General features: G+C 35.1%; 1 protein-coding gene across 7 annotated transcripts in view; it reads left to right on the top strand.

Moving 5' to 3' along the window:
- Positions 1-17,955, top strand: part of CNOT2 (CCR4-NOT transcription complex subunit 2) — a 119,116-nt gene that overhangs the window by 30,629 nt on the left and 70,532 nt on the right. For 3 of the 7 annotated variants that reach the window (XM_027770919.1, XM_006146174.2, XM_027770921.1), the window contains exon 2: positions 1,269-1,341. The exons of 1 other annotated variant lie outside the window; for it this stretch is intronic. In XM_027770919.1, the coding sequence (XP_027626720.1) occupies positions 1,269-1,341 (73 nt within the window). Of the gene's footprint in view, positions 1-1,198; positions 1,342-16,159; positions 16,218-17,955 lie in introns of those variants that run through there. 3 more of the 7 variants (XM_006146175.3, XM_027770922.1, XM_027770920.1) reach the window with 2 other exon arrangements.

Below are 17,955 nucleotides of genomic sequence, written 5' to 3' on the forward strand. Positions count from 1 at the left end.
CCCCCCCCCCCAGGGATGGCCACGCAGCAATCCCTTCTCCTCCATTCTCCTCTCGGGATCTTGGGCCTGCACACATATGCACCTGGCGTCAGTTTAAGCCACCGGGTCCGTTTAAGCCACCGGGTCCGGGACTCGAACCCATCATTGACTACATAGGAGTCCAGCAACGTAGCCATTATACCATCTGCTGGTCCCTACATCATGATTTTTTAAATTTGATAAATTTACAAATCACATATTAAGTTTTATTTAAAATGTTTTATTATATAGCATGTAAATTTAGTTACAGTTGTATTGAAATTGGAGGATTAAAGAACAAAGGCATCAATAAAGTTGACATTTGTTGATCCTCTTCATTGGAGTAAAGTTTGATAGCATATTGAGTTAGGTTTGTGTCTATTAATCATTTTAAAGATATATGATGTGTTCCCTTTTGGTGGCACAGGAATAAGATAAATGGGATGAATCAGTAGCTGTATAAATAACTTATATTTCAATCTACCTTACATATACATGAGCATTTGAAGACAAAGGATTTGTAGTTAAATGATTGAGTTTGAATTAATTAGATATTTCTGAGACTAACCAGAGAGTTTTTTTTTTTTTAAGAGATTTTCTGCTGTAAAGGGTGTGTATGCTTGCCAGAGAGACAGAGAGACAGTAAGCATGAAATCACTCCCCGGAGGGATGGTCACACTGCAGTCCCTTCTCCATTCTCCTCTCAGGATTTTGGACATGCATGCACATGTACCGGGAGTATTTAAGCTGTCAGGGCAGGGACTTGAACTGCGGTCAAATACGTGGAAGTCCAGCAACGTAACCACTAAGCCATCTGCTGGTCCCTAACCAGAGAATATTTATTAAAAATAAGAAATAGGACAGTTTAGAGTATAATTTTTTGTCCACTTCATTTTTGCAGTAATTTTTTTTTCTTGGGCTGCTTGTCTGGTGGACAGTCTAGTGGGCAGAAAGTAAAAGTGAGAGGGAAGAGTGCTTCATAGTCAATAATTTTTGTCTCAAAGTATGTTTTCCAGTTTAACATTGCTTTAATAGTTTGGAGAGGAAGATGGTTAGAGTACAAAACAGTTTTACTTCTTGTTTTCTTTTTTGTTTCTGTGTGTGATGTTGGATATTTTTGCTGTTGTTCATATATTTACATGTTAGTAATTTTGACGGCTTTTGGATAATTCCACTCTAGAGGGAGAACTGGTGGGCGGTCCTTCCTGTGACACGACCCTTGAGTGACAGTTCTATTTGATTGCCTCCAGTACTGTGAGGAAAGGACACGACTCTATGGTGAGGACTGATGGACATACATTATCTGAGAAAAGAAACTTCCAGGTAAGACTACTATTTTTTCCTTTTTCTCTATTGATCATATAGCTATATTGAACTGTTTTAATATGCTGTATTTCTTAATATGCTGTATTTCATTAAAGCCATCAGATTAGATGCACCTTAGTTTGAAAAAATTGAGTTATAATTTTAAATACAGTGTTGACTTTGACAGTTGAAATAGTTGGAAACATCTTTCATAATAAAGCACGTTTGCAAATAGCCATACGTTTTTCTAGTTTAAACAAATTTCCTAATATATATGTGTGTGCATGTGTGTTTGTGTATATGTGTGTGTCTTAAGATTTAGATTATGGGATATACGATTATGACTTAATGGCTGGATTCAGAACAAATAGTTCATATATCAAGTATTTGTATTTTTTCAAGTATTATTTTTGGAAAACTAAACCTGAACTCTTGGGCTATATTTTGGTGCAGTAGAGTTTAACACAGGACTCTAAACAGAGCTGGATGGAGTGTAGAAGAAATGCATATGAAAAATGCAGGGCACTGAAAGATCCATATTCTGTTGAATTTGTTTTGTTATTAGTTTGCTGTCCTTAAAATGCCTAAGTCTTGTTTTCTCATTTAATGAGTTGATTGATAATATTCATCACTTATAAAATGTGTAGGGATGCTGAAAGGATGGCTGAAATGTACCATTCCTATTTCTGAGCTTTCAACACAAGGTGAATTTTAAATATAGTATTATTGTTAAACTGATTTAAAAAATAATATTGGAATTTACTTTTCTGAAAGGAAACCTGTTTTACTTATTTGATAGTGACCTGTTATCAAATTAAGTAGAGATTCAGAATTCAGGATACATTAAAGCTGAAGAAGAAATAAGGACAGATATGTATCCAGATTCTCACTTTCCCTTGTTCCCATCAGTCTCATTTCCTCTAGGTTCTAAGACAGGTGTGCTATCAGCAGCTTGAGTTAACTATTTATATGCAAGTAATTTATTATAGACCATTTAGTCCTTCTTTTCCCTTAAACTGGAAGCTCAGAACATTGTAAATGAGTCTTCTTGGTATATAATAGTAAAGAGTTTTCTGTGATAAGATCTGGGTTCTGTCTTGGGCACTGTCCCTACTAAAAAAAAAAGTGTCATATTTAATTTTTCTAGTTTCCTCTAGCTTGATGTTTGAAGTTTCTTGCTAGATCTTTATGATTTTTATAAGCCAGAGTAAAAGCTGGGGCTGTGTTGAACTAGTTTTTTCTATAACCTTTTTTCTGAATTTTCTTCATAGATTTTACCAACTTAGAGTTTCTAGAAATTTTTTGTACTTATAGTTCTTGCTTACAGTTCCACCTTAGCTTATATGTTTTTAATGTTACTATTTGGGCTTTTGCAACCTTTGGTAGATTCTACTAAATTATTTTTGAAGAATCTGGCTTATTTGGCTTATCAGTGCTCATAATTGAGTTTATAAAGTTTAGAATGATTATACATGATTATATAGATAATTTGCCTCTTGGAAACATTAATATGGAATTCTAAAGTTTATATTTAACCAAGAAATAAAACAGAATTATGTTTTATACATAAAGAGATTTGCTTATTCTTGCTTATTCTACTCTAAAAGTACTCCATTATTCCACCTTCATTACTTACAAATAATCTAAGTTTTTGAGTTTACTTGGAAAATGTAGTCTTGGTTCGGGTTTTGGTGGCTTTCCTGTTTATTTTTTGTTGTTATATAGTGATATTTAATGCATATTGAAATATCCTCTGAATCAGTTGTTTAAATATGGATTGTGAAGTTGTTTTATTTTAAATACATGTATTGAAATATAATTTCCTAGTTGACCTTATGATTAATATTAAGATCATGTGGGAAATGCAGAAGAATATTAAATAAATCACTAAAGTAAAATTTACTTTTGGACTGTTCTTAGTTTGTTATTTAATCTGACACTAAATGATTTGAATTTTAAAAGACTATTTTGGAGACATTTCGTTATTTTTCATGGTTAAAGTAGAATTTCTCTATGTCTATGGTTATAAAAATTTTCTTTTATCTTTGAGGATTTTTGCTTTTGGAGGGCATTTGATGTCTTATATTTATTTCAGTGTCCTGATAATATGCTAATATTTCAGAGTTTGACAAAAAGGGTAATATTACTTCAATTCTCATTTCATTATAGGTGTGATTAAAACATTTGTAATTTAATTTAGGAAGGTGTATTCTCTCAGCTCTGTGCTAAAAGACAGTGGCACTCAACTGAGGATGAATTGAAGTAATTGATTTTTATCATTGTATCTACTTTGTGTCTTCTGTTTCCTACTATAAACTAAGCCCAGTTAGATATTTGGAGTTTGAATACAGTCATTGCAGTTTATTTATTAGATAGACTAGTTTGTTAGTTCAGGTAAGAATTTAATCTTTAATTAAATGTTTCCCAGTTCATTATTTTTGGAAGAATTGTCAAGCATTTTCCAAAGAGATGCAGCTTTATTTTTTTGCTATAATTTTATCTTCCTAATTTACACTGATTTACCATATTTATGAATGTGCACAAATCTAAACCATCTTGATTACCAATTTAACTCATTTGTGCCTTTCCCTTTCTTATGTAATAAATTCAAGCTCCTAAATATACACATAGCCTTTCCACATTCTGGTTCTCCTACATTCTTTTACCTTTCTTGTTTCTTCTCCTGTTACTTCCTCTAGTGGATTTTTCCATTTGGTAATACAAAACTGCTTATTATCTCTCTACCATGTACTTTCACTCCTTTAAGCTTTTACTTATTATATTGGTTCTCTTTCTGTAATGCGTCACCTTTCTTCACATGATTGAGGAATTAGGTATTCATTTTTTTCAGAAGCCATTATGCAGTAGGCTCAGCACTCTCTTGCCTTGCTTTCATAGCCTGCCAACATACCATAGTACATTGTAATTATCTGTTTGTCCTTGTTTTCCTGTAAGCTTTTGCTGTCTGGTACTGTAGAATCTAGCCAGGAAGGGTAATTTCAATTTAAACACATGAAAACTAAATTAAAAGTGTACTTTATCAGTAACATTAGTCACATTTCACGTGCTCAATTACTACCCTCTGGTAATGGCTACCATTGAACAGTGCAGAATCTATCCACCATTCAGAAAATATTATTTAGACAGTTCTGCTCTATGTCATAAGCTTTTTGAAAGTGTGAACCATATCTGTTTATTTTGATACTGCTAGTACCTAGTGTGGGATCCTAGTATATATAGGTAGATATTTAATGTGTTATTTCAGTAAAATTTAGTGAAAGAGTGAAACAGGTAAGGAAGAAATTGGAAAGTCTTCTGGATAACACTACTACTGAGACACAGTGCCTTCAAAAACTTCATGGACAATGGAATGAAGTATGAATTTCTTCTTCTTTTTGTTTTTTCAGAGGTTTTCGCTGTAGGGTGCGTGCGCTTGCCAGACAGACAGAGACAGAGAGACAGAAAGCGAGAAATCACCCCCCAGGGGGGATGGTCACGCCGCAATCCCTTTTCCTCCATTCTCTTCTCGGATCTTGGGCACACACGCACACGTGCCCGGCGTGAGTTCTAAGTCACCGGGTCCAGGACGCAAACCACGGTTGACTACGGGGGTGTCCAGCGACATAGCCATTATGCTAACTGCTGGTTCCCAGGTATGAATTTCTTTTAACACAAACTTTTTTTTTTTAATTTTTTTTTTTTAGGGAGACAGACCGTGAGAAAGAAGGATCTTGGGCACTCACACACACATACCCAGCATAAGTTAGAAGCCACTGGGTCCGGGACTCAAACTATGGTTAGCCAAGTGGGAGCTCATCAATGTAATCGCTACACCATCTGTTGGCCTCCCAACACAGACTTTTAAAAATAATTATTTATTGGGGGCTAGCAGGTGGCTTGGTGGTTGAGGCACTGGACACTCCCATATAGCAGACCACAGTTCGAGTCCTGGACCTGACTTGCTTTCTCACTTTCTTCTCTCTGTCTCTCTCTGGTCAAATTAAAATGAATGAATGAATAAGTAAAATTAAATAAATACTTTAAAAAAATAACTATTATTTACTTACATAATTCCATTTGTTGTTGTTGTTATTTTTTAGTTTGACCAGAGAGAAAGAAAGGGAAAGTGAGAAAACAAGCCACCAGGTCTAGAACTTGAACTACAGTCCGTCATGTGGAACTCCAGTGCCTTCACCACCACATCACCTGCTGGCCCCTTAGCATAGACAATTTTTAAATCTATGCATAGTTTCTCATAATATGGGTTTTCCCTAAACTTTTCTCATATTCTCAGGTTTTTTAGATGTTATTCTGAATGTACTTTTTCATTATGAGGTCATTGATCCCATTATACACTGGCTATTTCCATCTTATAAACTGAATTTAATGTGTCCTAATCTGTGTGTGCCTAAAGAATGTCTCAGTCTGAAATGCCATATTAACTTTGTGGAATCTAGTATGTTAGAGAACTAACAGTGATTGTATTGCCATTTCCTGTTCCTTCCCCTCTCTCCATTAGATTTTTTAATTCCTTTTTTTGATTAAAGAAGTAATACTTATTGCAAAAACATTTGAAAAAAATAAAATATTAATATTTTAATATTAATACAGTACAAAAGTTTACCTTTACAATCTTTGTTTTTGGAGAGATTTTTGCTATAGGGCATGTGCGCTCGCCAGAAAGACAATGACAGAGAGAGACAGACAGAAAACCAGAAATCACCCCTCCAGGGGGTTGGTCATGCCACAATCCCTTCCCTTCCATCCTCCTCTTGGGATCTTGGGCATGCACGCACGCACATGCGCCCGATGTGAGTTTAAGCCACTGAGTCCAGGACTTGAATTGCAGTTGACTGCATGAGAGTCCAGCAATATAACCATTATGCTAACTACCTTTATAGCTTTATTCTCAAGTTCATGTCCTATTTCTTCTCCATCCTTTTCCCCCAGAAGTAGTCTCTTGTTTGGATTTTTGTTTTATTCTTTTTATTCTTATGTTTTTATTACATATATATGTGTCAGTATACTTAAATGTTTTGTGGTAGTCTTTTAGAAAGTGATGTTTGGTCCAGTTGCTTTAACCTTCATTATTCATTATTTTGAGTAGCAAAAATATAATGATTTCCTAGCATACCTAGAATTTTAAACAATTTTCTGGATACTATTAAAACATGAAACATCTGTCTTACAATTCACTAAGGATTTCTCCATAAATCATTAAAACACACCTAATTATTTAGTACATATACATACATACCTCAGATGTTTTCATTTAGTAAGTTTAACATAGTACTAGATATAAATTTTTATACTGCAATAAAAATGTAAATGTAGGGACCAGCAGGTGGCATGGTGATTAAGGTGCTGGACACTCCCACATGGCTGACCATGGTTCAAGTCCTGGACCTGGTGGCTTGCTCTCTCACTTTCTTCTCTCTCTCTCTCTCTGGTCAAATTAAAATGAAGGAATGAATAAACGAATTAATTAATTTAAAAAAAATGTAAATGTAAGTGAATAAGCAATGTAGTGTACCCCTGTTCTCTTGTAAGTTACATGTTATTTGAAAATTTTTATGTCTACAGTCAGGATGAGTTACAGTTGTGACATACATAGTTTAGCTTGTAGTTTTCTGTTGATACCGTCTAGTATAATTAAAAACAGCACTAGCATCAAAGCATTTTAAAATCCGTGACACGTAGTATGTTAAAGGTACATAATGTAGAGAAGAGCAGTGCTAGTTCTGTTGTGAACCAAATTTGTTCATATGCATGAGTTTCTTACATCTCTTCTCTTTTACTTTGCTGTGTTTGTGCATACCTCAATGCCCTGGCTTCTTCACTACAGCTTGATGTTATATCTTTGTGGTCATCCTTGGCCTGAATTTATGAGTGTCTTGACTTTTGTTGATCTTTGATTCTTTGGCCCCATCAACAGAAATACTGAGTTTCTAAGTGGAATTGTGTTGACTTTATTTTTGTATGTGGAGAAATTTTATAATCTTATTCATGAATTCACATATTGAGGTCTTCTGTATTTTCTCTCAAAGTTTTGTAGATTTTAAATAGTAGACTTTTAAATCTTTAGTCATTTATGTCTAAGCACTTTTTGTTGTTTTTGTGTTGGGCTGGTTGTAAATGAAACTGTTTAGGATTCTATTTTGTAAGTGCTGCTGTTCTACTGAAATACAGTGGACATTTTATATTGATTTTTTTGTGTGTGTGTCCATCAACATTGGTCTTAAAATATTTCTGTAGTATTTAGGAGACGTTTAATATAAATAAAAACATATCATCTGAAGATGACAGTTTCGAACCTTCCTATATATGTTTTGTAACTTGAATTTCTTAAACTCAGTAGTACTCTGATATAATGTTGGGAAAAATCTGTTAATAGAAATCTTTATCTTGTTACGTATCTTAAAGGAAAAGCTTTAATTTGTCTCCATAAAGTATTATGTTTTGTACAAGATTTGTTTTTGTAGATACATTGTACTTTATAAAAGAAATTGCTCATAAGGCTACCTTTATATATGTATTTTTCTCTCATCAGCCCTTTGTTTTCTTTCTTAAGAATGTGCTTTTCCCTTTTATTTGATCAGTCTTCCTAGAGATTTATCAGTTTTACCAGGAATCAGATTTTATTTTCACTTAGTTGTTTTTAAAATTTATTTTTCTTTTACATCCATCATAGTATTTTTAAAAATTTTGCTATAGAGTATGTGTACTTAGAGAGAAAACGTTGGGGGGAGAGGGATAGTGAGAAATCACCTCCCCATGCTATGATCCCTTTACTGTTCTCCTATCAGGATTTTAGACACTCGTGCACAATTGGCCATGTGAGATCCAGGTGTCTTAACAACCACACACCATCTGGCCCAATACTACAGTATTTAAAGCTTTTCTTTTACTTTAGGCTTTGTTTTATTGTTATTTAATCTTAAGTGTTTTTAATTTTACAAATTGCCAGGTGTTTCTCTTTATCTTTGTTTCGCTGATTTTTCACATAATCCCATTGTGGTTTAAAAATATGGTCAGTATGATACCAATTTGTGTGTGTGTGTGTGTGTGTGTGTGTCTGTGTCTGTGTCTGTGTGTGTGTTTGTATGTTTTTCTGTGTGTCTCGACTTGAACAAAAGTCTTATTAACCAATTGGCCAGTGTATTGCTCTATTTCCATGAGATAAATTTGCTCTTCTTGTTGTATGTGTCTTATAGATGCACCCACCTGTTTATTTCCAGCATCATTTATTTCTTTGATTAGACCTGGATTTCAATCTATCTTCTTTTATTTTTTAAAAAATTAATCAATTAATTATTTTAGAGAGAAATTTTTGCTGTAGGTTGTGTGCACTCGCTGTAAACAGAAAGCAAGAAATCTACCCCAAGGGAGGAAGGCCATGCTGCAATCCCTTCTTCCCCATTCTTCTCTTAGGATCTTGGGCATGCACACACATGCACCCGGTGTGAGTTTTGGCCACCTGGTCCAGGACCTGGTCCAGGACTCAAATCGTAGTCAACTACATGGGAGTCCAGCAGCATAACAATTATGTCATCTTCCCATCCCACTTCTTTTATTTCTTTAATCATTTTATACATTTTTTGTGTTTAATGTGATAAATCCAATAACTGGAAATGGCTATAGTTCATGCCATTGTTTATCTCTGCTGGCTGTCATTTGTGGTTCCTCATGTGTGTGTTGAACTATTATTTCATATTTCTTACAATTCTGTGGGAAATCTTTGAAAATTAGATGAAAGTGAATTTCTCCTAGTGGGATTTACATTTGGTTTTGCCAAAGACATTACCAATCCAGGACCAGCTAAAAATAAAATAATAACTTAAGGCTGCAGTCCGTACCAAATATTTTAATTCATGGTGATTATGGCTGTAAATTTTCAAGAGTTCCTCCAGCTTCTTTTTGCTTAGTATCAAAATTAAGATGATCAAGATTTTTCACTTCCGTCTTCTCTAGGGGTTATTACAATTATGGTGTAACCTTTTAAAGTACCTGCTCTATGAATAGGTCTTTTTTCTTTGTTTTTAGAGAGAGATTTTTGCTGTAAGGGTGTATGTGCTCACTGGAGAGACAGAGACAGAGTGACAGAAAGTAAGAAATCATCCCCTGGGGAAGTGGCCATGCTACAATCTCTTCTCCATTTTCCTCTCAGGATTTTGGGCACGCATGTGCACACGTGCGCACAGCATGAGGTTTAAACCACTGGGTACAGGACTCGAACCGTGGTCGACTATGTGGGAGTCCAGCGATGTAACCATTTAGCCATCTGCTGGTCCCATAAACTAGTCTTTTAATAATTTTTATACCTTGGGGAGATTTCTCCTTTGTGAATATGAGCTTGTCGCCTTTATTTTTATTTTCTTTAACTTTGTCAGGTGCTGAATTTTTCTCCTCTTTCAGGTTCTTCAATGCATTGGAAAACAAAAATGTAGTCTCTTAAGTTTTTACTGTTTGGTTCACAGTTGTATCCTCCTCTGAGAATAATGTCTGGCATATAGTTGATACTTAATAAGTTGTATTGATGAATCAATATTTCGTTAAGTATTTTTTACTTGTTTTTGTGTGGAGCAATTGGATTTTTAATAGTCTGTCATACTGCCACAAAAGCATGAGGGGACTTCAGAAGTTTCACAGTAAAATGAAATTAAAGTATACAGTGATTTTGGTACAAAAAAGTTTGAAATCCATATCTTTTTTTAATAATACATACTTCATGAACTTTTTGAAGACCTGCTTCATATATTTTTATCATACCTAGGTATCAACAGAAATTTCACTTCCTGAGAGAAACATTTCTTGCTTAGACCTCTGTTAGAATATTATCATTGAGGAGTGCCTTTATTCTCATTCATAGTTGAATTGGTTTGTTTCCTTCCCATCCTTTCTTTTCTTTTTCTTTCTCTTCCCCTTCTTCTCTCCTTTTTTCTCCTTTTTTTCCTTCTCTCCTTTGCCCTAGCTCCTCCTTTCTTTCCTTCCCCTTTCTTTTTTCTTCCTTCACTTTTTTCTTTTGGTATTATTTTCTTCCTTCCTGGAGTTTTTTGTTTGTTTGTTTCTGATTTTTTTTTAGCTGTTCTGATAGTAAATTCTTTCAGGTTTTAAATGTCTGAGAAAGTATTTTATTTCACTTTTTTTCCTTTAGATTTTTTCCATACAGCATATGTGCTTGCCAGAAATAAAAAGAAGGAAAGTGAGAAATCCCCCCCCCAGTGGGAGGGGGTCGTTGGCCATGTCACAATCCCTTCTCCTTAATCTTCTTAATCTTAATCTTCTTGGGGTTTGGGGTACACTCACCCTGTGTGATTTTCAAGGTGTAGGGTCTGGGACTTGAACTGTGGTCACTGTTTGGGAATCCAGTACCTTGACCACCATGCCACCTGCTGATGGTTTTATTTTTTAAAGATATTTTTCCTGGGTATGGAATTCAAAATTGACGTGTTTTTTCTTTTAGAACTCCACTGTCTTCTGACTTATCTTATTGAAAAGCTCATTATCATTCTCTTTCTTGTTCCTCTGTACTTAATGTATCATTTTTCACTCTAACTTCTATGAGGGTTTTAAATTTGCCAGTTGTTTTACACATTTTGATTATGGTATATTTTGTTATCTTCTTTTTATGACTCTTATATTTGAGGTTTGAGCTTCTTGAATTTTTATATTTTTATCAAATTTTGGGATTTTTGTCCATTATTTCTTTAAATACTCTTTTTACTTGTCATCTGGGTACTCCAATTACACATAGGAAGGGACTTCAAAAGGTCCATGGAGAAATGGTGTTAAAGTACAGGTGTATTTTAGTGCAGAAAGTTTTGAAGTTTGAGCATCTTCATAACACACTTTTTCCATGAGCTTTTTTTTTTTAAGAGAGATTTTTGTTATAGGGCGTGTGTGCTCACTTAAGAGAGAGACAGAAAGCACCCTCCCAGGGAGGATGACCAGTCTGCGGCCCATTCTCCTCCCTCTGGGTGCACACGCACATGCACCCAGCGCAGCGTGAATTTTAAGCTGCTGGACTCGAGACTCTAACTGCAGTGGACTATGTGGGAGTCCAGCAGTTTAACCATTATGCCATCTGCTGGTGCCATCCATGAACTTTTTAAAGACCCTGCTCTGTATTCAGTGACCTGAAGTTGTCCACACACAACTTACTTGTATTGTGTTAATCATTTTTCTACCTTTTTCTCCATTTTATTTTGGACAGTTTTAAAACTTAGTTTGTTTTCAGTTCCACTGATCTTCAGATAATGTTTCTGAAAGTCATTCTACATTTTTTAAAAGTATTATATGTAGTTATAACTCTTTTTTTGTCATTGTCTACTAATTCTATGATCCATATTCTTTCAGTAGAAACTGTGTTACTTCTACTGATTATTGGGATTTTTTTTTCTTTCTTTCTCATGATCTGTTATATTTTACTGCTGCTTTGTATGGCTAGTGATTTTTACTTGGATACCAGTCAAAGTTTTTATTGGAAATTTTATTTCATTTAGTTCTCTCTCTTGCTTGCTTACTGTCTCTCTTTCTCTCTACGTGTTTATATATATATGTGTGTGTGTGTGTGTGTGTGTATGCATATGTATATATTTTTTTTCCTCTTTACTTTCTAGAGATTTCTTGAAGTTGCAGTGATGTTACCTTTTAAATAAACTTTTCACCTTGGGGCAATTTCTCCTTCTGGAATATAAACTTGTGGCTTTTCTAAATTCTTTAATTTTGGGTGTTGAATTTTCCTCTTCTTTCTGGCTCACCAATATATTGAAAAACAAAAATGTAGGAGCATTTAGAGTTGCAGTGATTTTCTTGGAGTCCATTTGATCCTTTTAGATTTCCTTTTTTTTAGAGAGAGATTTTTGCTATCAGGTGCACACACTCACTAGACAGACAGAAAGCAAGAAATCACCCTCCAGGGAGAATGGTCACACTGAAGTCCCTTCCCCACTCTCCTCTTGGGGTTTTGGGCATACACACTCATGTACCTGGCATGAGTTTTAAGCCACTAGGTCAGGGACATGAACTGCAGTTGACTATGTAGGAATCCAGAGATATAAGCATTACATCATCTGCTGGTCCTAATTTCCCTTTTTTTTTTTTTTTTAAGAGATTTTTGCTATAGGGTGCATGCGCTCACCAGAATGACAGAGATAGACAGAGAAAAAGTGACAAATCATCCCCCAGGGGGGATGGCCACGCCGCAATCCCTTCTCCTCCATTCTCCTCTCGGGATCTTGGGCACTCATGCACACGTGCCCAGGATGAGTTTAAGCTACCGGGTCCAGGACTCAAACCACGGTCGGCTACTTGGGAGTTCAGTGACATAGGTATTTTGCTAACTGCTGGTCCCCCGATTTCCATTTTTTTTTTTAAACAATTAAAGAGATTTTTTTTGCTATAGGGTGTATGTGCTTGCTGGAGAGACAGAGAGACAGAAAGCAAAGAATCATCCCCACCCCCCGGGATATGTTCATTGGCTGTCCCATCACCTCCATTCTCCTCTTGGGATCTTGTGCACACACGCACATGTTCCCGGTGTGAGTTTGAAGTTGCTGGGTCTGGGACTCAAACCTTGGTTTCCTACATAGGAGTCTAGCAACGTAACCATCTGCTGGTCCCGATTTTCCTTTTTTAAATTTTACTATTTTAAGTTGTTTAAGGTGGGTGGTGGATGTTACCGCTAGTACCTTCCCGTTTTGGATTTGAAGTCTTAATATTTCATTTTAATTTTTAAATTTTTAATTGCCACATGGCACATGTGTTTGCCAAAGACAGAGAGAGTGAGAGAGAGAGAGCCCTGCTTGGTGGACATGATCATGTGTAGTCTGTTCTCCATTTCTCCATTATGTCAGAATTTTGGGTATGCGAATACACGTGCTTGGTGTATTTTTCAAGCTACCAGGCCAGGATTTGAGCAGTGTTTGACCATGTGGGATCTGGCTCCTTTAACCTCTAGGTCATGGATCCAGCCCAAGATTCATTTTAAGAGTTAAGAACTTTAAAAGATGATTGATTCGTTTACTTTGTAAAAGCATTTAACAAGTATAGAAGGAATGACAGAAGTAGAAAAGTCACTGTTAGAACATCACAGTAATAGGTGCTATAGGTTATATTCATGGATGTAGATTGTATTTAGTGAGCAGATTTAAGAGCGAACACATATTTGCATGTTTTCAAAGTACTTCTCGAAAATACTTATTTAAATAGGAGGAAATAGTAATTTATAATGGAGAAAGATACACCAGTTTAACCAAGTTCAAAGTTGACATCACCTGTAATAGGCATGTATTTCAACATTATATACACTATATCAGAACATATTTATTTATTTGCACTTCAGAAGGACAGTTGAAAATTGTCACTTTGCTGGTGATGTGACTTTTTCTTTTCTTTTTTATGTATTCAGTATCTTTACAAGATGCAAAATGAATTTTCCCAGCATGAATACCCTGTTTATTAATCCAATCAGAGATATTGCTGTATGCATCATTAAGAGATAATTTTCCCTTTTGTTTTGCTTTTTTTTCCCCCTTGATTCCCTCCTCTCAACTCTCCCACCCTCATTTCCCACCTGGTTTTACACTGTCTCTAGTATCCACAGTTGCTCTCCATGCTTTTATACCTTCCAGTTTCTTGGTTTCTGCCGTAAAGTGCAGACATTCAGTATGTATCAAGTGGGGACATACAGTTCCTCTCTTTCATGGTTTGACTTCTTTTGCTTAGCACCAAATCTTCTATATTTGTCCACTTTCTATCAAATGCCAGGTTCTCATTGTTTTATAGTAGTAATCTATAATGTATAAGTGCCACACTTTTTGAACCCATTCATCTGTTCTTGGACATTTGTGTTGATCCCATGTCTTAGCACTTGTGAATAATACTGCAGTAAACTTGGGTATACAAGTGTTTTTATGAGTATATTCCTATCCTTTGGGTAGATACCCAAGAGTGGAATTGCTGGATCATATGGTAGATAAATTTGTAGGTCTTTGAGGAGCCTCCATGTTGTTCTCTACAGTAGCTATACAAATTTACATTCCCACCAACATTGTAGGAGGGTTCCCTTTTCACTGCAGCCTCTCCAGCACATATAATTCTTTATTTTTTTAATTTTAGCCATTCTGACTGAAATGCATAACTTTGATGTAGTTATAAGAAAACAGACAAACAAATTGCATAGCATTCTATAGTCTATTTGACATGGCATCAATGTCTTGATGGACAAAGGAAGACTGGATAAAGTCTCATATTGTTGAAAACAAAGAAAAATAAAATTAAATGTAAGAGGTTTGGAAAGAGTTATTGTAATTTTAAATAGAGTAGAAAGGGACGTTCTCACCTGAAAAAGATGATGTGGGAAGCCATGTGGATATCTAGGAAATGTGAGTATCTAGGGAAAGCGTTTCTGGAGAATAAAACAAGTGCAAAGGCCTGGAGATAGGAATATGCCCAATGTCTTTGAGGAACAGCAGGAAGGATATTGTAGTGGGTGTGCAAGAAGAGTATGGGAGAATGAGAAAGACTAAGAAACAAGACAAGGTCATGAGCCTTGGAGGAAGCCCAAGTAATGGTTCAGGAATCCATTGTAAATGTGTTTTCCCCTCAGGTCCCCTTGTTTTGTGGTGTTCTTTTATTTTGAGCATGAACTGGATTAAGAACATAAAAGTATAAAGTATGATATCCTGTATTTAGTACTTTGTGTAGTACATATAGCTCACTGAATATTTATCAAATGAATTTATAAGATATTTAGAAGTATTTTAAAGGTCCAGTGTTTCAGATGAAAGAATACTTTTTATTTTATCTGGTTTATATAACATAATTTAGGATTCTGGTATTCATGTGTGTATTTTTAAAATACAGTGGTTTTAAAAAAATAATTTGTCACCTTCAATAATACCTATTTATGCTATTGAATAGATGTTGTCATGAAATAACTTCTATTTCTCTTAGCTTTAGTATTCATAATAATACAATGAATTTTTTCTCCAGATAAATCAATTATTCATTTTTTTCATGTTCTAAAACTAGGATTCATACTTTTATAAGCAGATAAATCACATTTTTCATTTGGATCTTATATTCAGATTGATTTGTTTCAAAATCTTTAAGTATTTCTCTTTGTCATCCCTTTGTAGTTTGATTAAAGTACCCAGTTATTCAAATGAAGTGGTCCTTATTTGTTTTTATAAGCATGGAACACTTAAATTAATCTCTTAGGGGAATTTTTACTTTTATACTAAAAGTCATCACTAGTTTTTAAAAGTTAACTGACCTATCTTTAGGAAGTTAAGTACATCCATATAGTCCTGCTTTTATTCTCTGGTTAATGATGTTACTGTGTTTGAGAGACTTGGATATAATGTAGAGTACTCAGGAGAACAAAAGAGTGTAAGAAAGACAGGAGTGGGATAGACATAGTATTTGAACATATACTGCCTTACACATTTTCGTGATGGCCAGGTAAGCCCAAGCCTACATTTTCTGGAAAAGCATGCAAGTTTATAGATTGTTCTGCCTTTTTTCTTTAAACAAAATTAATACATTGAATCAATCTGAAAGATGATTCTGGGTTTGGGGAATAATGAAGAGGTGAACAGGGAGTCATAATGTTGAAACTGGACATTCAGATCTTTATAGCATGATTTCCTTATTTTTCAAAGAGCAGAAGAATCCCACCGTTTATCATGTTCTGGTTGGACTCCTTTCTTATCGTTTGCTGGAGTTTGAACTTCAGAGCTATGGTGTCAACCCTGCTGTAATATCTCAGGGGAGCTCCTAGTGTGGGGCTGGTGCCATGGCTCACCCTCCAACCTTTCCTTCTTCACTTCAGCCTCCAGCTCTGAGCTTTCCAATCCCCAGAGTAGCAAATGTTGAAAGAAGTTGCACAGGTAAGTAAGTATATGGTGGGAAAAGCTGGGGGAAGAAATGGTATCAGTAATTTGAGGGTGGATTATGGGCCATTTTAGCAGTGAGCCTTTTTGTTAGCTTAGAAATATAATTGTAATTTTTGGGGGGTAAATTATTAAATAAAAAGTCATGTTCTAAGAATTTTAATTCTTGTTAGATGTGAAACAGGAAAAACCTTAAACTGAATAATCCACTAATATAATAATGTAAAAAAAGATACTCTTTTTTTTTAAAAAATTTTCATATTCTGCACATTGTATAGTGGGACCAAAAAACCAGTGTTCAGAAAAGAATCCAAGAAAAAGTTTAAGGAAAACAAATCTATAGATTACAATTTTGCCATTGTAGTTTGGTCTCAGAAGTATGCAGGTTTTAGTTTCCTGACACTAGCTATAGATGTGCTATTCACTTGCTTGAAGTTTTAGGCAGGTAGCTATGTTTTTCATCTATAGCATTAGAAACTTCAAATATCTTTTTCTTTGAAGACATGACAGGAGGACTGGAATATTTCTACCAATCTGTAGGTTTAACAAAAATAAGAGAAGCAGTGAAGGCACAGTGTCTGATACATAGTTCAGCAAATACTTGTTGAATGAGTGAATATACTCACCAAATTGTGTGTGTGTGTGTGTGTGTGAGAGAGAGAGAGAGAGAGAGAGAGAGAGAGAGAATTAGCAAAGAAGGCAGCTGGAAAGGCAGGCCAGCACCCCTGACATTTTCTGCTGGTCTGTCTCGCACTGTAAATGGGATCTAAAGTCACAAAGTTATTTTCTTAAGGCATGATTTTTAGAAATTATTTTGTAGGAATGTAGCCCTAGGTTATTAGTACCTTTTGAAGTCCGCTCTTCTCAGAAAGCATTTAAAAATAGTTTTTTTTTAGTTCTCTCACATCTGTTTCATGTAATTCATTTCATGTGATTGGTAGATTGTTTTACGTGTAACATTTTATTCAAAATTAAACCTAGGGAAGACAGCCTTATTGTAACCTACAATTGGTAGTGTTTTTTCAGTTGAAAATATGTGAAGCTTATAGATTTATATATCAAGTATTTGGCATTCATTTCAGGTCTCAAAACAGGTCTTCACAGTATAGAATTCCTAGCAGTTTCGCTTTCATTTTTTTCTCTTAAGTTATATAAATTTTTAATTTATTGAGAACCTTATAGAAATATATATCCCACAACAATGTAAACCATAGATCCCATTTTTTCTAAAGATATATATTCATTTTTCATTTTTTCTTCTCTTTATTAGACCCAGACTTTCCCACCCCACTTTTAAGGATTGCTTTAAATATTTACCCTCATTAGACTATTTCTTTTATCCTTGGAGGATTTGTTTGGTATCTTCAACTTAGAGGTTTTCTACTGTATTTTATAATTTTACATCCTAATTATTACTGTATTGCTAGAGGGTGTGTGTGCTTGCTAGAAAGAAAGAGGAAAAAGCAACCCCCCATCGAGAATGACCATGCCATCCTTCTCCCCTTTATTTCTCTCCTTTTGGGATTTTGGGCATGCATAGACACTCCTGGTGTATTTCTCTGCCACCGGGTCCAAGACTTAACCTACACAGTCAGCCATGTGAGATCTGGCTGCCTTAACTACCAGACTGTGGAGCCAGCCCCCTAATTTTTATAATTTTAAAAATGATTTTTTAAAGTATACAATTTTTTTTTTTTTTAGAGAGATTTTCACTGTAGGGCGCGTGCGCTCGCCA

Source organism: Tupaia chinensis, unplaced genomic scaffold (genome assembly GCF_000334495.1).
Source record: "Tupaia chinensis unplaced genomic scaffold, TupChi_1.0 Scaffold000168_1, whole genome shotgun sequence".
In the NCBI taxonomy this organism is placed as follows: Eukaryota; Metazoa; Chordata; class Mammalia; order Scandentia; family Tupaiidae; genus Tupaia; species Tupaia belangeri.